General features: G+C 45.1%; 1 protein-coding gene across 1 annotated transcript in view; it reads right to left on the reverse strand.

Moving 5' to 3' along the window:
- LOC122796733 (desmocollin-3-like) overlaps positions 1–24,558 on the reverse strand; it is a 1,348,840-nt gene that overhangs the window by 671,506 nt on the left and 652,776 nt on the right. Inside the window, exon 7 of the mRNA XM_044065442.1 lies at positions 22,617–22,777. Coding sequence (XP_043921377.1) covers positions 22,617–22,777 — 161 coding nt within the window. The remainder of the gene's footprint in view (positions 1–22,616; positions 22,778–24,558) is intronic.

The following is a 24,558-nucleotide window of genomic DNA, read 5'->3' on the forward strand; positions in this document are numbered from 1 at the left end:
ATAAGCCTTCTGGGCAGTTGTATTTAAGCTTGCTCCCAGAAATATTATCTCTTGAGAGGGCACTAGTTTTGATTTCTTTTCGTTTACTGTGTACCCTACGCAAATTAGTAATTTTTTTTTACAAACGCCAGATGCTTTAATAGAATGTCCTTGCTTTCTGCTTGAATAAGGCAGTCGTCCAAATAGGGATATATTTGAATTCCTTTTTGTCTACAAAATGCAATTACTGGTGCCAGGCACTTTGTGAAGACCCTGGGCGCAGTAGATAAGTCAAAGGGCAGTGCAGAGAAATGATAGTGCATTGAGCCAGCTATGAATCTGAGGTATATTCTACAAGATTGTCTGATTGAGACATGCAGGTATGCCTCTTTGAGGTCCAAATTTACGAGCCAAGCCTTCTTGCCCAGCATAGGCAGGTGTTGCTGTAATGTCAACATTGTGAATTTTGGAACTTCCAGAAAAGTATTTAGAATAGACAGGTCCAGTATTGATCTCCAAGCTTTGTCCTTTCTGGGTACCAAGAAAAGCCTAGAGTAAAATCTTTGTCCCTGCTCTTGCTGTGGTACTCCTTGAATAGCCCTCATGTCCATGAGAGATGAAATTTGTTTTTGTGCCTCTGCCCATTGATTGTGTGGCAGGTCTGGCATACCTTTTGTCTTTGGCAGGGTGTGAAAGTGGGACCTGTAGCCCTGAGAAACAATATTCAGTACCCATTTGTCCTGGGTAATCATGTGCCAATTTTGTAAGAAAAGTGCTAGCTTTCCCCCTAAGGGTGCTGCCAAAAGTTAAGTGCTTGGCATTGGCAGTGGGAAGTCATTGAGACAGTTTCCTGTAAGGTTGGGATTTGTCTTCTCCGCTTTTGGAGGCAGGAGCACCCCATTGTTTAGGCCTGTATGAGCCTTGGGCCTGAGATCTGCCTCTAGGGTGTCTATCTGCCTCTTTGTGGCCTGTCTGACACTGGAAAGGACCAATTCTTAGAAGGCCAGTTCCTGCTAAATCTGGGTGGCTGAACCTGTAAGAAATCCTTGTCTGCATTGATTTAGCTTTATCCTCCATTTTCTTTAACACCTCTTCTGCCTTAACACCAAACAAAGTATCATGCTGTAATGGAGCATCCAATAATTTTGCTTTAACATGATCAGGCAGACTCTGTTCCTTTAACCAAGCATGCCTTCGAATGACAGAGCCTGTAACTGCGGCCCTGCAAGAAGCCTCTAGTGAAACAAAACCACATTTCAAATATGTTTTCCCACTTGTTCAGCTGCATGCAATAAATCCTGCATTTCCTTGTTTTCAGGACATTCAGAGTTTGTCAGCATTTTCTGTTTTAGCAGAGACATTCAGTATTGCTGCTATTTAAGCATGTGAAACTTGCAGTTTAAAGCCCTTACAGCTAAAGTAGTAGAGGTGTAAACTCCCCCCCCCCCCATATGTCCAGAGCTCTAGAATCCCTATCAGAGGGAACAAGGTTTTTTGCAGTGGAAGCCTTGACCCCTATGGGACCCTGAGATATAGTTTCTGGGTCAGCAGCAGGGTTTTTAAAAAGAAATTTATGTGAATCTGAAACCTTGTTATACCTATCTGGCTTAACTGGTGCAGGGGGTAAAGAATCAGGAGACGGACTGGACTCAGAAAATACATAATCTACAATGTCTAGCACAGGAGGGATAGCAAGAGGTCTGTGTTGAGGCAATAAAAGAAAACCTCTGAGTCTTTTCTTGGATTCTGAATAGTCTTGGCTCTCCAAGTGGAAATGCTCCCTCATGGTGTGCAGGGTTTCCCCAAAAGAATAGTCCTCAGGAAGAGAGGCTGAAGGGATAGATTCTTCAGCATCAGAGTCCTCATAGGGAGGAACAGAATATCCCTGTTCAGAAGAGAAATCAGAAGAAACAGAAACCTGATCAGAGGAATCATAGTCCGTGTCTTGCCTAGGCCTTTTATCAGGAAGGGGATGGGAACCCCTGATCAAAGTAATTAGGTCCTCGGCCATTTTAAGCATCTGTTTCTTAGGCATGGATGTCTGTCCTGGAGAATGCTGTACTTGTTTCTTTGTCTTTAAAGGCGTTTTAGACTTTGTCTTGGTTGCTGAAGTAGTCTTGATAGAAAGCTGTGCAAGTCTGAAAACACCCTCAGAAGCCAATGCCTGCTCAGCGGCTCTGGACCCATCTGAGGGAAGTAGTTTCCGTAGGCTCAATATCTTTAGTTTCCAGAGGCCTAGTTGTCATCATGTGGGAGTCGGAGGCGGTCTGTGGCTCTGAGCAGTGACTGGCCTAGAAGAGGCTTAGTCATCAGTTTTGGACCTCGGATGCCTGTCCTTTTCTTTTTCCTTGCGCTTTTTATGAACTCCGGTCGTCGGCTGTTCCGACAGCATTATATAGTTAAACCTTCGGCCAAAGTAATGGAAAGCAAAATCGTACTGACGATTAATAGTGCGTTGGTTAAATCTAGCACAAAACCGACAACTAGCAACGTCGTGGTCAGGGCCTAGGCGAGGAATACAGCAAGAATGAAAATCCTTATGAGGTATTTGCTTCCCACAAGAAATACAATTGTCAACTTTTACTGACATCGGTCTTGAGCAAGAAAAAGTTTCCCCAACGGGGTACTTAGCTTTATTGAAGACTTCGTATCCGAAATTCAATTTTGAAAATTTCAGGAGTTGGCCGACCGGCACTTGCGAACTGCTTTTGCTTCGGGCACCATGCTGCAAGAAAGACTGAAGAAAATGGCGTCGGCTGCATCTTATATATCCCTGGCGCACTGACGTCAGGGAAGAGGCGACAGCAACCGACACCGGACCAGGACTTTGGAATTCAGGCCGACTGCGGGTAGCCTGCCAGCAGGATAACCCAAGTGTAATGACTGCAACAGTGAAACACGATGAACATCAAATCTATTATAGAGGTTTGTTCCCTTCGCCAAACTACTTGGAGTTACTACTGATGAACACCTAAAATTCGATATTCACATCCAGCAAAACATTACGAAAACCCATATAAAACTTGGTATGCTACACAGAAAAGTAGTTTTGTACCTACCATAAATGTAGATGTTTGAAGATCCACATTGCTGCAGTCATAACCTGTGGGTAGTCCGCTGTCCTCGGTCGGCCCGAATACCAAAGTATAAGGCTGGCGTCGGTCATGGTCGCTTAGATCTGACGTCAGTACGCCTTGGTACTAAAGCGCATGACCGACGTCATATCCCCAGTCTTTCTTGCCCCAGATGTCAGAAGGCCCTAAAAAGAAAGGCCATAACCAAAAAACAATATTTACAACCCAAAACACACAACCACCCCAAACTACAGTGGGGAAGGAGGGAGGGTAAATTGGACTGCAGCAATGTGGATCTTCGAACATCTACATTTATGGTAGGTACAAAACTGTACTATGTTCTTCATCTCACATTGCTGCAGTCATAACCTGTGGGTAGAATCCCAAAGCAAAGGTAAAGGGAGGATGGCAAAATTATAAAGCATTGGGAGCTGCTGACATGCCCTGTAAAACTGCAGTGGCAAACCCAGCCCTAGATTTGGAGTAAAGAGGGAGATGGTAATGTTTAGAAAAAGTGTGCACTGAACTCCAAGTAGCTGCCTCCAAAATATCTTTAGTAGCTACACCCCTTAAAAAAGCAGTAGAAGTGGCAGTAGCCCTAGTGGAATGAGGTCTGATTCCAGCCGGAATCTCCTTACCATGATGACAATAACAAAAAGCAATACAATGGCCAATCCACCTAGAAATAGTTTGTTTAGAAACAGGTTTCCCCTGAGATCCCAAAGCAAAAGAAACAAACAACTGTTGAGACTGTCTGAACCCTTTAGTTCTGCTCAAATAATAACGCAACTGCCTGTGAATATCCAAAGAATGCAAAAATTTTTCCCCCTTATTTTGGGGATCAGCATAAAATGTAGGCAAATGAATAGATTGGTTCAAGGCCACATTTGAAACAACTTTAGGCATAAAAGTAGGGTTAGTACTTAGGGATACCCTATCCTTGTGAAAAATCAGGAAGGGCTCAACTGCCATTAGAGCCTGTAATTCAGATACCCTTCTAGCAGACGTAATGGCCAACAAAAAAGCAGTCTTCCAAGACAAAAACTTCAACTCAGATGTAGCTGCAGGTTCAAAAGGAGGTAAAGTGAGTTTTTCCAACACAAAATTGAGATCCCAGGAAGGAGTAGGAGCTCTACGTGGAGGTCTTATATTCTTTGCCCCTCTAAGAAATTGCTTAAACAAAGGATGAGAGAATAATGGTGGGTCACAATCATAGTGAGCAGAAATGGCTGCAGCATGAACTTTTACAGAGGAGAAAGACAAACCTTTGTCTAGTAATTCTGTAAGATACTGAAGAGAAACACTCAAATTAGGTACTGAAACATCAAAGCTCTTTGCTTGGCTCCAAAGAAAAAATCTCCTCCATTTATCAGCATAAACTTTCCTTGTACTAGGCCGTCTGGCCTCCAAAATAACATCCAAAACTTGTTGAGGAAGCCGCGACCCTCCAGGGTCTAGAACAGAATATGCCAGGCTGTCAGATGCAGGGACTGTATCCTGACATTGAGGAAATGATTGCCTGCCTGAGACAAAAGGTGTGGAATCGATGGCAAAGGCCAAGGAGGCTCCCGTACCAAACTCCTCAGCAGAGGGTACCAGTGCTGACGTGGCCAATCTGGAGCTATTAGAATTATGGAGGGCTTGTCCTGTCTGACCTTCAAAAGCACCTTGGGAAGGAGAGGCAGAGGAGGGAAAGCAAAGACGTGAAGATTGTTCCAACTGAATGATAGAGCATCCACTTTCCAAGCTTTTGGATGAAACAGCTTTGTGCAAAACTTTGGCAGCTGGAAATTTAGTGGAGAAGCGAACAGATCTATGTCTGGAGTCCCCCAAAGCACTGTCAACTGTCGAAATACATGAGGATCCAATTTCCACTCGTGGGGATCCACCATCTGTCTGCTCAAAACATCCGCTAAGGAGTTCTGTGCTCCTGGCAAAAACCTTGCCTGAAGAGTGAGGTGCAAACTGAGAGCAGTCTCCCACAAAATCATAGCTTGTCTGCAAAGAGGGTACGAATGGGTTCCCCCTTGCTTGTTGATGTACCACATGACAGTTGTGTTGTCTGTTTGAATCAACACGTGTCCTGGTTGAAGTAGACCCTTGAAAGCCATCAATGCAAATTGGACTGCTAACATCTCCTTCATGTTGATATGCAAATGTTGAAGTCTGGCAGGCCACGTGTCTTGAACCCATTTTCCATTGAGGTGTGCTCCCCCAAGCCTTGTCTGAGGCATCTGTCGTTAAAATCTGACTCGCCTCTGGTCGGGTCACAGAGAGTCCCTTGTTTAGGTGACATTCCTGAGCCCACCACAAAAATTCCTTTTGAATGCAAGGTATTATCTGAATGACAGTGTCCAAATCGTGGCAGTGTTGAGTCCATACACTTTTGAGATACCATTGTAGCTTCCTCATATGCAGTTTGGCATTGAGAAGCACCAGAATACAAGATGCCATGAACCCCAAGGCTTGAAGGACTGTCCTTGCAGTCAGCCTGGACAGGAGAGACAATTGTTGGAAGTAAAGGGTAAGATTTCTTTGCTTGTCCGGGGTCAAAAACGCCATCTGAGAAGCTGTATTCAGTCTCACACCCAGAAAGCACATGTCCTGAGAGGGTACTAGACTGGACTTTATTTCGTTCACAGAATACCCTAGGCACCTTAACACTGCCATAAAATACTGAAGATGGAGAAGTAGCTTGTCTTTGTCTTGAGCAAGAATCAGGCAATCGTCCAAATAAGGATAAATTTGTATTCCTCTTAACCTGAAGAAGGCTATCACCGGAGCCAGAACTTTTGTGAACACCCTGGGCGAAGTAGACAAGCCAAAGGGCAATGCAGAGAATTGATAATGTAAAGTCCCAGCCCGAAAACGCAGGAATCTCCTGCAGCTGGGCCTGATAGGGATATGAAGATAAGCCTCCTTGAGATCCAGAGTTACCATCCAGTGATCTTTGCCTAGCAGAGGCAGAAGTTGTTGTAAAGTCAACATTTTGAATTTTGGAATGTCCAGGTATGTGTTGAGAATAGACAAATCCAGAATTGGCCTCCAAGTGTTCCCTTTCTTTGGTACAAGAAACAGGCAAGAATAAAATCCTAGGCCCACTTCTGACGGAGGGACCTGCTGGATAGCCCCCATTTGTAGAAGTAAAGAGATCTGTTTGCGAGCCTCCACCCTTTGCTGAGGAGGAACGTCTGGCATGCCTTTGAAAGGGGGCAATGTGTGGAAATAAAACTTGTAGCCTCGGTTTATAATGTCCAACACCCATTTGTCCTGGGTGATTAAAAGCCAATTTTGCCTGAAAAGTGACAACTTTCCTCCTAGAGGAGCTGCCAGACAGGAAGGATCGGGCAGCTGAAGATGCAGGTCATTGGGTCTGTTTACGAAAGGACTGGCCCCTGCCCTCACCTGTAGACTGTGCAGGGGAACTCCTAGAGTTCTAGAGGAGCTGCCAGACAGGAAGGATCGGGCAGCTGAAGATGCAGGTCATTGGGTCTGTTTACGAAAGGACTGGCCCCTGCCCTCACCTGTAGACTGTGCAGGGGAACTCCACGTCCTAGGCCTAAAAGAACCCTGTGCATGAGCTCTGCCCCTACCACGTCTAGATCTACCCCTAGACTGTAAATCAGAAGAAGGGTAAGCCCATCCCTTAGTAGGCCAATTTCTGCTAAACTTAGGGGGCTGCACCTGCAAAAAATCCTTAACAGTCTGCATAGACTTAGCTTTGTCTTCCATTTTCTTCAAGACTGACTCCACAGGAGAACCAAACAAAACTTCAGACTGAAGGGGAGCATCCAAAATTCGAGCTTTAACATGCTCTGACAAGTTCTGGTCCTTAAGCCAGGCGTGCCTACGAATAACTGATCCAGTGGCAGCCACCCTGGAAGAGGCCTGTAAAGCATCAAAACCACACTGCAAAGAATGCTTACCCACCTGATCAGAGGCATGAACCAAATCCTGTAATTCTTTACACTCTATGCCCTCTGCTAAAGCATCTACCTTAGATTTCAACTGACTAAGGAGAAAATTCTGGTACTTCAACATATGAAACTGGCAATTCAAAGCCCTCATTGCAAGAGTGGAAGAGGTATACACTTTTTTACCCCACCTATCCAAAGCTCTAGAGTCTTTATCCATAGGAACTGGATTCTTTACAACAGAAGCCCTGACACCCTTAGGTCCCTGGCTAATAGTTTCTGGGTCAGCCCTAGGGCTCTTATACAAATATTTATGAGCCTCTGGCACTCTGTAATACCTGTCTGGCTTAACCGGGGCAGGAGGCAAAGAGTCTGGATTAAGGGAAGCCTCAGAGAAAACATCCTGAACCACATCCAAAACAGGAGGTATAGCAAAGGGCCTATTGTTGTGGTAAAAATAAGAATTCCCTAAGCCTCTTTCGGGAATCTGAGAAATCCTGACCTTCCCATTTAAAATGTTCCCTCATAGAATGCAGGGTTTCTGAAAAAGAAAAATCCTCTGGAGGGGAAGCAGAAGGACTAGAATCCTCTGTGTCTGAATCAGAATAAGGGGAAAATCCTGAATGTCTTCAGCCAAAGACTCTGAGTAATCTGAAGAATGTTCCAATCCTTCCACCTCTGGCTCCACCCTAGGCCTCTTATCTGGAGGGGGCATAGAACCTCTGATCAAGGAAATCAAATCTTCTGCCATTTTAAGCATGTGTTTTTTAGGTACAGAACCTGCAGAACTAGGACTGACGCCAGAGGAAGACAAACCAGGCCTGGCCTTGGAAGGTACCTTAGAGACAGAGGGAGAAGGCCTAACCACCTTATGTAAAGAAGGGATTACAGCAACCTGAGAGGCCCCCTCAGCCTGACCCGACTCCTGAGAGGCCACATCTTGCAAAAGTAAAGGTTCCCCCTGAGACTCAACTGAAACCTCGGTTGGATCCACAGATTCCACCGTGGTTTCCAAAGAACCGGCGTCCGGAACGGACGACTCATCCTGCTTGGATTTTAACGATTTCTTCTTACGCTTCTTAGCGGTAGCGGGCGTCGGAGGATCCGACGGCATATTGTAATTACACCACTTACCGAAGACAAGCCTAGCACAATCTAACCTACGTTTAATGGTGCACTTATTAAATTTAGCACAAAAGCGACACCCGACTACGTCGTGCTCAGGCCCCAAGCAAGGAATACAGAGAGTGGTAATCCCTATGAGGTATCTGTTTCCCACAAGAAATACAATTATTCACTTTTTCTGACATCCGGATTTAACTGAGGCAAGAAAAGACAAAAATATTCCCCAACGGGGTACTTAGCCCAACTTGGTATCGGTCTGAAACTCAGAATACGAAAATTTCAGGACGCCGAACGGCACTTGCAAACGCTGCTTCTGCTTCGGACCATGCGGCAAGAAAGACTGGGGATATGACGTCGGTCATGCGCTTTAGTACCAAGGCGTACTGACGTCAGATCTAAGCGACCATGACCGACGCCAGCCTAATACTTTGGTATTCGGGCCGACCGAGGACAGCGGACTACCCACAGGTTATGACTGCAGCAATGTGAGATGAAGAACATCATCCAGTTTCTCTCTCCTTCCACCAGAAAAACTCTCACCACTACCTATCTACTCCCCTCACTAATGTATGGCGCTCCTCTACTAACAAACTTATCTGCCTCTCTCTCATCCAAACTGGAAGTCTGTTATAAGATTTCCAAATTTGCAACCAAAGCCAAATTCTCCTCCCATCATTGTACTTCCCTTCATTTGTTAAATTGGCTTGAACTCTCCAACCATCTGGATTATCTGCAAATCACTACAGCCCACAGACTAATTTTTCAACCTAATAAGTGCCCTGCACTAACCAACATCCTTCAATCTTACAACCCCTCAGATAACTCCCAAGATATACTCACCAAAACCTAATCACTGTCCGCAAACCCAATCGTCCTGGTCAGCTTTTACTATCATTTTCCTTAGCTAAAAAAATGGAATTCTCTTCCTTCCTTGTGAAAACTTTAAAACTCAGCTACATTCCTATCTTTCCTCTAACAGGAAATACAACTGCACCCCCCCCCCCCTTGTCTAATAATCATTCCACCCCTTAAACTCCTGACTAACTCTGAATTCAAGCTACAATATGTAGAACTATGTTAGGTCAAATAACATAACTGTACTATGTAACCAAAGAATGTATGCCTGTTTCTCTAGCACAAAATGAAATTGTAAGTTGTGTTTTCTTTACCATGATTGTAACAATATAATGCGGAACTTTTCTTCCCAGGCCTCCACTGAAAATGGGGGTCCCTAAGCCCAGTGGACCTCCCCGATCATCAAACTGGAAATAAATAAATAAACAAACAAAAATCTGCAACAGGGCATTTAAAAAGAAATGTACAGTCCTCTGGAACTTTATAGAACCTATCTGGGCATTTGGAGGCAGGAGGCTGGGAGTCTGGACTTTTAGAAGCAGATTAGGAGGCACAGCAGAAGGTGAATCCATCTGGAGTAAATCATAGTACCTCTTCTACACATCAGTAACTTTTGAGCAGTCCCACCTAAAATATTCCCTCATACGAGCAATAGTCTCTCCAAAGATGATATCTTCACCAGGAGACTAAGTGCCATTGGATTCCTCCTCAGGGGAAGCAGACTCCAGTGATGATGAAATCTGGGCAGACGTCAGGGAAGAAGCGACGACAACCGACGCCGGACCTAGACTTTAGACTTTGAAATTCGGCCGACCGAGGACACGCCTGACGGCAGGAGAACCCATCTGTTATGACTGCAGCTGTATGCACGATGAACATCCTCAGCAGAATCAGAGGAAGGGCAAAAACATTTGGGCTTCAGAAACTTTACAGACCCTGCCCAGCTTCTTAGCGGCAGGAGGTTGAGAATCAGAGGCTTGAGAATCTAAAGGGCATCCAACACTACTACAAGGACTGCAGAAGGGTGAGAAGAATCTATTTTCAAGAGTTTATAATACATTTTTGAGCACCCTAAACATGGGAACCATCTCACTTAAAATATTCCATCATCACCGTATACTCAAAGGACAATTCTTCAATAGGTGAGTCAGTAGAAAGTGAATCCTTTTCGTCAGACACTAAGGCAAGGCAAGACCAGAACAGACCTGAGAAGGGTAAACCAATGACTCCTCAACTGAATCTAACTTCACATAAATCAGGGTCCACAGGATGTGTAGGAGTGGAAAACTGGGAAACAGAAGCAAGAAAGTACAGTTCTGTACCTACCATAAATGTAGATGTCCGATAGGTATGCATCTGCAGTCATCACATATGGGTTGTCCTGCCTCAGGCAGCCCTTCGGTCGGCCGGATTCCAAAGTCTGGGTCCGGCATCGGCTGATGTCGCCCTTTCCCCGACGTCAGAGCGCCTGGAGTATAAAAGCGTCAGCCGACGCCATCTTCCTCAGTTTTTCTTGCCCCAGATGCCAGGTGCCCTCTAAGGAAGGCTAAATTTGGAGAAATGCAATAAATTCCAAAAATGCACAGAAATATATATATATATATATATATATATATATATATATATATATATATATATATATATATATATTTACAAGTATATATAAAACAAATACACCATAATAGATAACCCCAGCTAGCTATGAGAGGGAAAGGTACCCAATAAATACCACAGAGGGGAAGGAGGGAGGGTAAACCTGACTGCAGATGCATACCTATCGGACATCTACATTTATGGTAGGTACAAAACTGTACTATGTCCTTCAAGGATGCATCTGCAGTCATCACATATGGGTAGAATACCATAGCCAATCTGGGGGTGGAGGATCTATGTAAAGGATGGTGTAGCTAAAATGCCCTGCAGGACTGCCGTAGCAAAGCCTGCTCTGGATCTGGAATATAAAGGTAAATTGTAATGCTTGGAAAATGTATGCACGGAGCTCCATGTAGCAGCTTCTAAAATGTCCTTGGTAGCCACCCCTCTTAAGAAGGCTGTGGAGGTGGCTGTTGCTCTGGTGGAATGAGGTCTAATGTTAGCTGGCACAGTTTTTCCATGAAAGGAGTAACAAAAACAAATGCAATTCCCTATCCATTTTGAAATTGTCTGTTTGAAAATTGCTTTTCCTTGTGCACCAGCAGCATATGCTACAAATAGCTGGTCAGTTTTTCTGTAACTTTTAGTTCTGTCCAAGTAGTAGCGCAACTGTCTGTGTATGTCCAGGGTGTGCAGAAGCTTTTCCCCTTTGTTTTGTGGATTTGGAAAGAAGGTAGGCAGGTGAATAGCTTGGTTTAATGAGACCCTGGATACCACCTTTGGCATAAATGAAGGACTGGTTCTCAATGAGACTCTGTCCTGATGAAAAATAAGAAATGGCTGTACTGCCATGTGGGCCTGTAAGTCAGATACTCTTCTTGCTGAGGTTATGGCCAGAAGGAAGGCAGTCTTCCAAGACAGGAACTGTAGATCTGCAGATGCTGCTGGCTCAAAGGGAGGCAGTGTTAGTTTTTCCAACACGAAGTTAAGGTCCCAAGTAGGCACTGGTGGTTTCCTTGGAGGATTGATGTTTTTAATTCCTCTTAGAAACTGTCTTAGGAGAGGATGAGAGAAGACAGGTGGATCAGTATTGTACTCTGCTGAAATTGCTGAAGCATGAATTTTAATGGAAGAGTAAGACAGGCCATTGTGGAGCATTTCTGCCAAGTATTCCAGGATATGTGCCATGTTCATCACTTTCACAACTAGACCCTTTGTGGTGCTCCAAGTGTGAAATCTTTTCCATTTTGCTGAATATGCCTTTCTTGTGGAAGGCCGGCGAGCTTCCATGATGATATCCTTCACTCTCTTGGATAGCTTATCCTGGGGAGGAATCAAGGTATTTTCCAGGCTGTTAGTTGCAAGGTTTTCAGGTTGGAATGCAGAGTTTTGTAATTGTACTGTGTCAGGAGAAGTGGCCATTGTGGAAGAGGCCATGGTTTCGTGCATGACATGCTCTTTAACAGTGGGTACCAGTGCTGTCTTGGCCAGTCCGGAGCTGTCAGAATCACTTTTTGCTGCTCTGTCCTGATCTTCAGTAAGACCTTGGGTCATTAATGGAAGAGGTGGAAATGCATACACTGTTAGAGTTCTCCACCTGAAAGAGAGGGCGTCCACTTTCCATGCTTGTGGGTGGTATGTCCTTGAGCAGAATTTCTTCAGCTGATTGTGGGGGGAAGCAAAGAGGTCTATGTCCGGCCTCCCCCATGATTGTGTTATCTGAAGGAAGATGTCTGGGTGCAGCATCCACTCGTGTGCATCCATGATGTTTCTGCTTAAGCTGTCCGCCAGTATATTGTCCTTTCTGGCACAAACTGGGATTGCAGCTCTATATTGAGTTTCAAGGAAAGTTCCCATAGATTCATCGCCAGTCTGTAAAGAGGGTAGGAATGGGTGCCTCCTTGCTTGTTTATGTACCACATAACTGTGGTGTTGTCTGTCCTTATTAGCAGGTGGCCTTGATGCAGAAAGAGTTTGAAGGCCTGGATTGCATGTATCACTGCCAGCATTTCTTTTTGGTTTATGTGCATGCGTAGCTCTTTTTGTGACCATAGTCCTTGAATGCATCTGCCCTCCATGTGCGCTCCCCATCCGTGGTCTGAAGCGTCCGATGTAATGGTTTGGCTGGCTATTGGTTTACTGAAGGGCAGACCCCTGTTTGACTGGCTTGCTTGAGCCCACCACAGAAATTCCTTTTGAAGGCATGGGATGAGTGGTATTAAAGTTTCCAAGCTGTGACTGTGCTGGGTCCATAAACTCCTTAGGTACCATTGTAGTTTCCTCATATGCAGCCTTGCTTGTGGAATCAGAAGAATGCAAGAAGCCATGTAACCCAGGGCCTGCAGGATTTTCCTTGCAGTCAGCTGAGTTTGTCTTAACAGATTTCTGAAGTAATCCGGTAGTTGACTTTGCTTTTCTTCTGTGAGGAAAGCCATTTGGGTGGTTGTGTCTAGATTTGCACCTAGAAAAGTTATTCTTTGGGATGGAACAAGTCTTGACTTGTGAATGTTGACTGTATATCCGAAGGCCTGAAGTAGGTGGATGGCATAATTCAAGTGTTTTACCAAAGTTTGTTGGCTGTCCGCTTGTACAAGGCAGTCGTCCAGATAAGGGTATATTTGAATCCCCTGAAGTCTGCAGTGTGCAATTACTGATGCCAGGCATTTCGTGAATACTCTGGGCGCAATAGATAAGCCAAAGGGCAATGCTGAGAATTGATAATGCTCTGAACCTGCAAGAAATCTGAGGTGTCTTCTGCAACTTTGTCTGATAGGGACATGCAGGTATGCCTCCTTGAGGTCCAGAGTTACCAGCCAAGACCCCTTGGCCCAGCATGGGAAGGAGTTGCTGTAGAGTCAGCATTTTGAATTTTGGCACAATGAGATAAGTATTCAGTGCGGACAAGTCGAGAATAGGCCTCCATTGTTTTTCTTTTCTTGGAACAAGGAATAGTCTGGAATAAAATCCTTGGCCTTGTTCTGAGAGAGGAACCTTTTCTATAGCTTTCATTTGAATTAAGCTGGAGATTTGTTTCAAAGCCTCTGCCCTTTGATTTGGTGGCAGGTCTGGCATGCCTTTTCTTTTTGGTAATGTGTGGAAATGGAACCTGTATCCTTTGTCTATTATTTGCAGTGTCCATTTGTCCCTTGTAATACTGTGCCAATTTTCTGAGAATAAAGAAAGCTTTCCGCCCAAAGGTGCTTCCAATTGAGCCCTGGTTGGCGGTGTCAAAGTAAAGTCATCGAGTCTGTCCTTGTGCAGCAGTTGTAGGTCCTGCACTACCTCTCTGGTTGGGAGGCTGCCATTGACGTCCTCTGTAGGAGCCTCTAGATTGCCCTCTACCTCTGGCACGCCTGTTCTTACCTCTCTGAAATCTCTCTGTGTCCGGAAAGGACCAATTCTTGGAAGGCCAATTCCTGCTGAATCTTGGTGGTTGGACTTGGAGGAAATATTTGACTGTTTGTACAGATTTTGCCTTTTCTTCAAATTTCTTTAAGACCTCCTGAGCAGTGGAGCCAAATAACTTTTGCTTTTCCAGTGGAGCATCCAGAAGCTTTGCTTTAACATGGTCTGGCAGAGATTGTTCCTTCAGCCAAGCATGCCTACGTATAACTGCACCTGTCAGAGCTGACCTACAAGAAGCTTCCAATGCATCATAACCACACTGCAAGAAATGGTTGCTAACCTGTTGGGAGTTATGTACCAGATCCTGAAGTGATTTGCGATCTAGGGGTTCAGGTGAAGACAGTTTTTTTATGCAATTCATCTAACAAATACTCTTGGTACTGTATCATATGAAATTGACAATTTAAAGCCCTCATAGAAAGAGTAGCAGAAGTATACACTTTTTTACCCCATCTCTCCAAAGCCCTGGACTCCCTTTCAGAGGGGAGTGGATTTTTAGTAGTGGCAGCTGCAACCCCTTTAGGGCCCTGGGAAATAGTTTCTGGATCAGCAGAGTGGGCCTTGTAAAGGAAAAGATGTGAATCCGGGACCCTGTAGTACCTATCGGGTTTGGCAGGAGCCGGAGGGAAAGTGTCAGGGGTTGTGTGCCAGACTCAGAGTACACATCATCAATGACATTCAAAAAGTACAGTTTTGTACCTACCATAAATGTAGATGTCCGATAGGTATGCATCTGCAGTCATCACATATGGGTTGTCCTGCCTCAGGCAGCCCTTCAGTCGGCCGGAATCCAAAGTCTGGGTCTGGCCTCGGCTGATGTTGCACTTTCCCCGACGTCAGAGCGTCTGGGGAATAAAAGCATCAGCCGACGCCATCTTCCTCAGTTTTTCTTGCCCCAGATGCCAGGTGCCCTCTAGGAAGGCTAAATTTGGAGAAATGCAATAAAATTCCAAACATTTGCAAAAATATATATATACATGTATATACAAACAAATACACCATAATAGATTCCCCCAGCTAGCTAATAGAGGGGTAAGCACCCTAGGAATACCACAGAGGGGAAGGAGGGAGGGTAAACCTGACTGCAGATGCATACCTATCGGACATCTACATTTATGGTAGGTACAAAACTGTACTATGTCCTTCAAGGATGCATCTGCAGTCATCACATATGGGTAGAATACCATAGCCAATCTGGGGGTGGAGGTACTAAGTAAAGGATGGTGTAGTTAAGATACCCTGCAGGACTGCCGTAGCAAAACCTGCTCTGGATCTGGAGTATAAAGGTAAACTGTAATGCTTGGCAAATGTATGCACAGAGCTCCATGTAGCAGCTTCTAAAATGTCTTTGGTAGCCACCCCTCTTAGGACGGCTGTGGTGGTGGCTGTGGCTCTCGTGGAATGAGGTCTAATGTTAGCAGGCACAGCTTTTCCATGAAAGGAGTAACAGAAACGAATGCAATTTCCTATCCATTTTGAAATTGTCCGTTTGGAAATTGCTTTTCCTTGTACGCCAGCAGCATATGCTACAAACAACTGGTCAGTCTTTCTGTAACTTTTAGTTCTGTCCAAGTAGTAGCGCAAATGTCTGTGTATGTCCAGGGTGTGCAGAAGTCTCTCACCTTTATTTTGTGGTTGTGGGAAGAATGTAGGCAAGTGAATAGCTTTGTTCAAAGATACCCTGGATACCACCTTTGGCATGAATGTAGGATTGGTCCTCAAAGAAACTGTCCTGATGAAAGATAAGGAATGGCTGCACTGCCATTAAAGCTTGTAGCTCAGATACTCTTCTTGCTGAGGTTACGTCCAGAAGGAAGGCAGTTTTCCAAGACAAAAACTGTAGATCTGACGATGCTGCTGGTTCAAAGGGAGGAAGTGTTAGTTTTTCCAACACGAAATTCAGGTCCCAAGTAGGTAGAGGTGGTTGCCTTGGAGGATTAATGTTTTTGATTCCTCTTAGAAATGGTCTTAGGAGAGGATGAGAGAAGACAGGTGGATTAACATTATATTCTGCTGAGATTGCTGAGGCATGCATCTTAATGGAAGAGTAGGACAGGCCATTGTGGAACAATTCTGCCAAATATTCCAGTATATGTGCCATGTTCATCACTGTCACATCTAGGCCCTTTGCTGTGTTCCAGGTGTGAAATCTTTTCCATTTTGCTGAATATGCCTTCCTTGTGGAAGGCCGTCGAGCTTCCATAATGATATCCTTCACTCTCTGGGATAGGTTATTTTGAGGAGGAGTCATGGTATTCTCCAGGCAGTTAGCTGCAAGGTTTTCATGTTGGAGTGTAGAGTCATGAAATTGTGCTGCGTCAGTAGGAGTGGCCATAGGGGGAGAGGCCATGGTTTCGTCTGTGACATGCTCTTTAACAGTGGGTACCAGTGCTGTCTTGGCCAGTTTGGAGCTATCAGAATTACTCTGGGCTGTTCTTTCCTGATCTTCAGCAGTACCTTGGTCATTAATGGGAGATGTGAGAAAGCATACACGGTTAGAGCTTTCCAGCTGAAAGAGAGAGCGTCCACTTTCCGTGCTTGTGGGTGGTATGCCCTTGAGCAGAATTTCTTCAGTTGATGATTGAGGGGGGATGCGAACAGATCTATTTCCGGCCTTCCCCATGATTGTGTGATGAGTAAGAAGATGTCTGGGTGCAGCATCCATTCGTGTGCATCCATGGTAGTTCTGCTTAAGCTGTCTGCCAGTGTATTCCCTGGCACGAACTGGGACTGTAGCTGTATGTTGAGTTTCAAAGCAAGTTCCCATAGATTCATGGTCAGTCTGCAAAGAGGGTAGGAATGGGTGCCTCCTTGCTTGTTTATGTACCACATAACTGTGGTGTTGTCTGTCCTTATGAGCAGGTGGCCTTGTTGAAGGAAAGGTTTGAAGGCCTCGATTGCATGTATCACTGCCAGCATTTCCTTTTGATTTATGTGCATGCGCAGCTCTCTTTGTGACCATAGCCCTTGGATACATCTGCCCTCCATGTGTGCTCCCCAACCTTGGTCTGAAGCATCCGTGGTGATGGTTTGGTTGGCTCTTGGCTTGCTGAAGGGCAACCCGCTGTTTGACTGGCAGGCTTGAGCCCACCACAGAAATTCCTTTTGAAGGCAAGGAATGAGTGGGATCAGAGTCTCTAAGCTGTGACTGTGCTGTGTCCATAAACTTCTTAGGTACCATTGTAATTTCCTCATATGCAGTCTTGCTTGCGGAATCAGAAGAATGCAAGATGCCATGTAACCCAGGGCCTGCAGGATTTTCCTTGCAGTCAGCTGAGTTTGTCTTGTCAGATTCTTGAAGTAATCTGGTAGTTGTTTTTGTTTTTCTTCTGTAAGAAAGGCCATTTGGGTGGTTGTGTCTAGATCCGCACCCAGAAAAGTTATTCTTTGGGATGGAACCAGTCTTGATTTGCGGATGTTGACTGTATATCCCAAGGCCTGTAGCAGGTGGATGGCATAGTCCAAGTCCTTTAACAAAGTTTGCTTGCTGTCCGCTTGTATAAGGCAGTCATCCAGATATGGGTAGATTTGAATCCCCTGAAGTCTGCAATGTGCAATTACTGATGCCAGGCATTTCGTGAATACTCTGGGTGCAGTAGATAAGCCAAAGGGTAATGCTGAGAATTGATAATGCTCTGACGACCCTGCAAGAAATCTGAGGTGTCTTCTGCAGCTTTGTCGAATGGGGACATGCAAGTATGCCTCCTTGAGGTCTAGAGTCACCAGCCAAGACCCCTTGCCCAGCATGGGAAGGAGTTGCTGTAGAGTCAGCATTTTGAATTTTGGCACAATGAGGTAAGTATTCAGTGCGGACAAGTCGAGAATAGGCCTCCATTGATTTTCTTTTCTTGGAACAAGGAATAATCTGGAGTAAAATCCTTGGCCTTGTTCTGTAAGAGGTACCTTTTCTATGGCTTTCATTTGCATTAAGTTGGTAATTTGCTTCAAAGCCTCTGCCCTGTGAATTGGTGGCAGGTCTGGCATGCCTTTTCTTTTTGGCAATGAGTGGAAATGGAACCTGTATCCTTTGTCTATTATTTGCAGTGTCCATGTGTCCCTTGTAATGCTGTGCCAATTTTTTGAGAATAAAGAAAGCTTTCCGCCCAAAGGTGCTTCTAACTGAGCCCTGGTCAGCGGAGTCAAAATAAAGTCATTGAGTGTCCTGGTGTAGCAGTTGTAGTTCCTGCACTACCTCTCTGGTTGGGAGGCTGCCACTGACGGCCTCTGTAGGAGCCTCTAGCTTGCCCTCTACCTCTGGCACGCCTATTCCTGCCTCTCTGAGATCTGTCTGAGTCCGGAAAGGACCAATTCTTAGTAGGCCAATTTCTGCTGAATCTCGGTGGTTGGACTTGCAGAAAGTCTTTGACTGTTTGCACAGATTTTGCCTTTTCTTCAAATTTCTTTAAAACCTCTTGAGCCGTGGAACCAAATAATTTTTGCTTTTCCAGTGGAGCATCCAAAAGCTTAGCTTTAACATGGTCTGGCAGAGATTGTTCCTTCAGCCAGGCATGCCTACGTATAACTGCACCTGTCAAAGCTGACCTACATGAAGCTTCCAATGCATCATAACCACACTGCAAGAAATGGTTACTAACCTGCTGGGAGTTATGCACCAGATCCTGAAGGGATTTGCGATCAAGGGGTTCAGAAGAGGACAGTTTCTTATGCAATTCATCTAGTAAATACTCTTGGTACTGTATCATATGAAATTGACAATTTAACGCCCTCATGGAAAGAGTTGCAGAAGTATACACTTTCTTACCCCATATCTCTCTAATGCTCTGGACTCCCTTTCAGAGGGTAGAGGATTTTTAGTAGTGGCAGCTGCAACCCCTTTAGGGCCCTGGCAAATAGTTTCTGGATCAGCAGAGTGGGCCTTGTACAGGTGTAGATGCGAGTCCGGGACCCTGTAGTACCTATCAGGTTTGGCAGGAGCCGGAGGGAGAGAATCAGGGGCAGTACTAGCATCAGAGTACACATCATCAATGACATTCAAAACAGGAGGTATAGCTAAGGGCCTATGCTGAGGTAAATGCAAAAAGGTCCTTAATCTCTTTCTGGAATCAGAGAATTCCTGACCCTGCCATTGAAAATGTTCTCTCAGAGTGTAATATCTCTCCAAAGGAAAACTATTCAGGAGGGGAGGCCGACGGAATAGATTCTTCAGCATCAGAATCCTCGTACCTGGTGGTCTGACAAAGCAGAGCCATCCGTGGACTCATCTGAGGACTGGGGATCAGAGGGCTCAACCCTGGGCCTTTTGTCTGGAGGTGGTTGAGAGCCCCTGTCCGGATGAGGTTGGGAACCTCTAATTAATGAGATCAGGATCCTCTGCTAAGATAAGAATCTGAGAGCTAGTAGAAGGTCTCTGAGAGGAAACCTTGGGAGGCAAAGCCTTAGAAAGTTTAGCAGCTTTAGCCCTGGAGAAAGCCTTAATGGACATGGAAGCAGGGGGTCTGGCTGCACCACGTGCAGGAGTAGACTTATCTAAAGGAATGGTGTTGGAAGGTTCCTGGACACCGGTTTCAGTAGGTAATTCAATGACCGACTCGGCCGGGGCCTCCAGGGCCGAGGTAGTCGGTTGTGTGGTTTCGGTAATAGGAAGTAGTCGGTTGTGTGGTTTCGGTAATAGGAAGTACTGAGGACTCTGTTTCAGCCGAGACCGAGACACTCGCGGTAGGCCTGACCGTGGTTTCAGCCGAAACCGCGGTCCGCGTGTGTCGGTCCTTGTCCTTCCGTTTTTTAACTAAATGCGAAGTCGGAGTCTCCGACGGCATCTTATAAGCAAAACTAGCCCCAAAAAACTCCTCTGCAAACTCTGACCGACGTCGAGTTCGTCGGTTGAAGGAAGCACAAGCTGAACAGGCAGACACGTCGTGGTCTGGGCCTAGGCAGGGGAGGCAGTAAGAGTGGAAATCCTTATGAGGTATTTGTTTCCCACAAGTTAAACAATTATTAACTTTATCTGACATCGGCTGAGGCAAGAAAGAGTCCCCAACGGGGTAGTTAGCTTTTTCGAAGTCTTCGGTAGCTGAATCACAGGAGCTGGCCGACCGGCACTTGCGAACTGCTTCTGCTTCGGGCACCACGCAGCAAGAAAGACTGGGGAAGATGGCGTCGGCTGATGCTTTTATACCCCAGATGCTCTGACGTCGGGAAAGTGCTACATCAGCCGAGGCCAGACCCAGACTTTGGAATCCGGCCGACCGAAGGGCTGCCTGAGGCAGGACAACCCATATGTGATGACTGCAGATGCATCCTTGAAGGACATCAGGAGGAATAGCCAAAGGCCTATGCTGAGGCAAATGCAAGAAAGTCCTTAACCTCTTCCTGGAATCAGAGAATTCCTGGCCCTGCCATTGGAAATGCTCTCTCATAGTGTGAAGAGTCTCCCCGAAGGACAGCTCTTCAGGAGGGGAGGCCGAGGGGATAGATTCCTCTGCATCAGAATCCTCGTAGGCCGAAAAAGCCTCCTCCTGGTAGTCCGAGAGAGTAGAGCCATCAGAGGCCTCATCTGAGGAGTGGGGATCAGAGGGCTCAACCCTGGGCCTTTTATCTGGAGGAGGTTGAGAGCCCCTGTCCGGATGAGGCTGTGAGCCCCTAATTAAAGAAATAAGGTCCTCTGCTAAACTTAGGATCTGTGAACCTGTAGTGGGTCCCTGAGGGATAACGCTGGGAGGCAAAGCTTTTGAGTGTTTAGCAGCTTTAGCCCTAGAGAAGGCCTTTATAGACATGGATGCAGGAGGCCTGGCTGCACCACGTGCTGGTGTAGTTTTGTCTAGAGGAATGGTGTCGGAAGGTTCCAGGACACCAGTTTCTAATGGAGATTCAACAACCGATTCAGTAGGGGCCTCCGGGGCAGAGGCTGTCGGATGAGCGGTTTCGGTGGACGGAAGTACGAAGGACTCTGTTTCAGCCGAGACCGAGACCCTCGAGGTAGGCCTGGCCATGGTTTCAGCCGAAACCGCGGCCCGCGTGTGTCTGTCCTTGTCCTTCCCATTTCTTTGTTAAATGTGAAGTCGGAGTCTCCGACGGCATATTGTAAGCAAAACTAGCCCCAAAAAATTCCTCTGCAAACTCCGCCCGACATCTAAGAGTGCGTCGGTTGAAGAAAGCACAGGCTGAACAGGCCGAGACGTCGTGGTCTGGGCCTAGGCAGGGGAGGCAGTAAGAGTGGAAATCCTTATGAGGCATTTGTTTCCCACAAGTTAAGCAATTATTAATTTTATCTGACATCGGCTGAGGCAAGAAAGAGTCCCCAACTGGGTACTTAGCTTTTGAAGTCTTCGGTTTAGCTGAATTGCAGGAGCTGGCCGACCGGCACTTGTGAACTGCTTCTGCTTCGGGCACCACGCGGCAAGAAAGACTGGGAAAGATGGCGTCGGCTGACGCTTTTATACCCCAGGCGCTCCGACGTCGGGGAAAGGGCGACATCAGCCTACGCCAGACCCAGACTTTGGAATCCGGCCGACCGAAGGGCTGCCTGAGGCAGGACAACCCATATGTGATGACTGCAGATGCATCCTTGAAGGACATCAAATAATCCTTGAGAGGCCTTAGCGGCCAAGAGAGAACTGAAAGCACCCCCAAGTAAAATCCTACCATTTTTTATGGATCCTCAGTACTACAAAGCCACATGGCATGTCTTCTGCTTCTTTTTTAAAGGAACATCAGCTTTTACAAATCTAGGAGGATCAGACCCCTGCCTAGATTCAATGAGGGCACCATTGCTTCCTCTAGGATTTCTCAATTCTCAACCCCCCCACAAAATAACTTACCTGCTGTACTCTTGTACAAAACTATTCCCAAGATGGCACAATCAATCAAAATATCAACACTTAAAAGAAAAACACTTGTGCAAACACAACATCCATAACTACAAGCAAGTGCCCCCCAACCATGTGAGGGCTTCATCACCATATCACTTCTCTTGGTTATTCTTACTTCAAGGCTGCTGCAACTCAAAGAAAAAACAAGACACAGGAGCAAGATTAATAAAAAAACATAGTACTAGTTTAATGCTTTCAGGATAAGAATAAAAAAGCAAAATATTATCCTACATACATTACTACAACATACACTGAGCAAGCAAGCATGAGAAGACATACTGAACCAACTATGCAGCAACAAATACAACCAATGCAAATTAGTATCAAACACCTGAGAAAACTGCAAAGAAATACAATAATTTATTTATAAGCTTTCAGACTGTGACTAAGTCAGAAAGTGTCTGGCTCTTGCATTAACCAAACTTAAGAAGGATATCATGAAACACTAATTACGTACAAGGTTCTGAGTAGTTTCTCCTTCAGTTTTGTGACTGTTGTACAAATACTCAGATTAACAGTGAAACTTGAGTCCTACCAAAGACACAGTATCATTCTGTATCAAAGATTAACAGTGCCATGTTGAATCGTAGAAATGTGCATGCAACATGTACTCCGATACTGTATCCAAATCATTCACTCATTAACTCACTATACTTTAAGGCATGATGAACAAAATTTGTGAAAGCATAGAAGAGTTCCTGTTCATCATCCAAGCTACAATAACGCCATTTACACATTCCAGAAACATTATTATTTCGGTACAAAAATACTGCACATAGAACTAAAATAGTCTGTAGCTTCTAAAAATTAGTATGTTCTCTAACAAATTATAGCTTACTAACCTCTCTGTCTAGTCCAGGAGAACGTAAACTAATTTCTCCTTTCGCTGGTTCAATACTGAAGAGTCCTGCTGGCTGCTGACTTGTTATCTTGTACTTCAGCTTAGTATTCAGTGTGCCATTTTCATCTCGATCTGTCGCAGAAAGTTTATAGATGACTGTATCTGAAGAGATAAAAGGATTAACTTGGTTACTTATCCATCAACATGAGAACTACAGATTTATACATAGGAAAGATATGTTTCTACTATAGGAAATGAGGCTTCTTGGATACTGGTAACTTTCTCTCTCTCTTGGACAGATCTATTCTAGTTGTTTGCATCATTTGATTCCAATACCACTGTGTGGGTCACACATACTTCACACACACACACACACAGAGACGCACACACACAGAGACACACACACACACAGAGACACACACAGAGACACACACACACAGAGACACACACACACACAGAGACACACACACACAGAGACACACACACACAGAGACACCACCCTCTCACTTCCACTTCTCACCCTGAGAAAACCTCCTAAACAAAAAGTTGCACAAGGTACAGACTTACATTTCAAAAAATGTCAACCTGGCCAAATGCTCCACATACCGGAAGTCAGTTTTCATGTTTAGTAAGCTGTGCTTAGTATCTCCCAACATTCTCAAGCTGCCAAATTACTACACTATACTATCCCCCACCACCTTAACTCAACTGAAGCAAAGGTACAACAAAAAAGGAAACTAGTGGATGGTCCCCATCCACCCTTATGTCATCTAAAAATTGTAAGGTTATTTCACAACATTAATATCTTACTTAAATGCATGGGAGCAGCAGGAAGCAAATGGCATGTAATGCTCCTGACAAGCTAGTAATTCTCCTGGGTGGTTGCTGAAGAAAATAGTGGACTCACAAAAAAAGATGCCTCAGATGTGGAATTAGCATCCAATTTATGTCTGAAAAGGCTAAAAAGAATAGACCATATAAGCAAAAGATGCCTTCCATGAAGATATTTATTCCAAATGCAAATGAAGTAGTCACTGCCTTGGTCAACTAAACCTTAGGAGTTTACATAAGGAATCTCCATGACTGTTAAAGCAAAATGAAATGCAACTAAGCACTGTTTGGACACATTCTTCTCTATCCCTGAAGACAGGAAACAGGAAAGAGATAATGATTTGAAAAAAGAAGTTATGTACTCACCATAACGTTCCATCTGAGTAGGTACTTTACTTATTTGTCTGCAACTTGTGGGTATCGGATCCGAGCCGGCAGCTTTCCAAGCTAAAAGATCCGAGCTCCTAGCTCCTCCCCTACCCATAATCCCCTGCTACATGCTGTATTACCTCAGATCGATTTGTTTGCCCTATCACACAACTCATAACCTCGGGAGAGGAATACACCAGATCTAACATCCTGACAAGATAATTTCAGGTGACCAGAGATCCCGACAAAGGTTTGGGGGATGGCAGGGGGGGGGGGGTCGGTTGCAGACAAATGAAGTACCTACTCGGATGGAACGTTATGGTGAGTACATAACTTCTTTATCTGAAGTAGTTACTTCATTTGCTCTGCAACCTGTGGGACAGAGTCCCCAGCTACCTAGGAAAAAACCTGGGTGGCCTTTACAGAAGGATATTCCGAAGCACCGCGGAGCCAAAAGAAGCCCTGCCTCTCGAAATCATATCTAGTTTATAATGAGAAATGAACGTATGAGAAGAGGACCAGGTAGCTGCTGAACATATGTCGTCCAAGGGAACCCTGGACCAAAAGGCTGCTGAGGTGGCCACAGACCTTGTAGAATGAGTGTGAATTCCAAAAGGAGCTGGTTTGCCTGAAGATATATACCCGTGAATTATGCACTGACAAATCCAATTTGCTACGGTCACTTTGGAAATGGCTCTACCCATGGCTGATTTTGCAAAGGATATAAACAACTGGTCCGACTT

Source organism: Protopterus annectens, chromosome 3.part0 (assembly GCF_019279795.1).
Source record: "Protopterus annectens isolate FY-2018-M chromosome 3.part0, PAN1.0, whole genome shotgun sequence".
Classification (NCBI taxonomy): Eukaryota; Metazoa; Chordata; order Ceratodontiformes; family Protopteridae; genus Protopterus; species Protopterus annectens.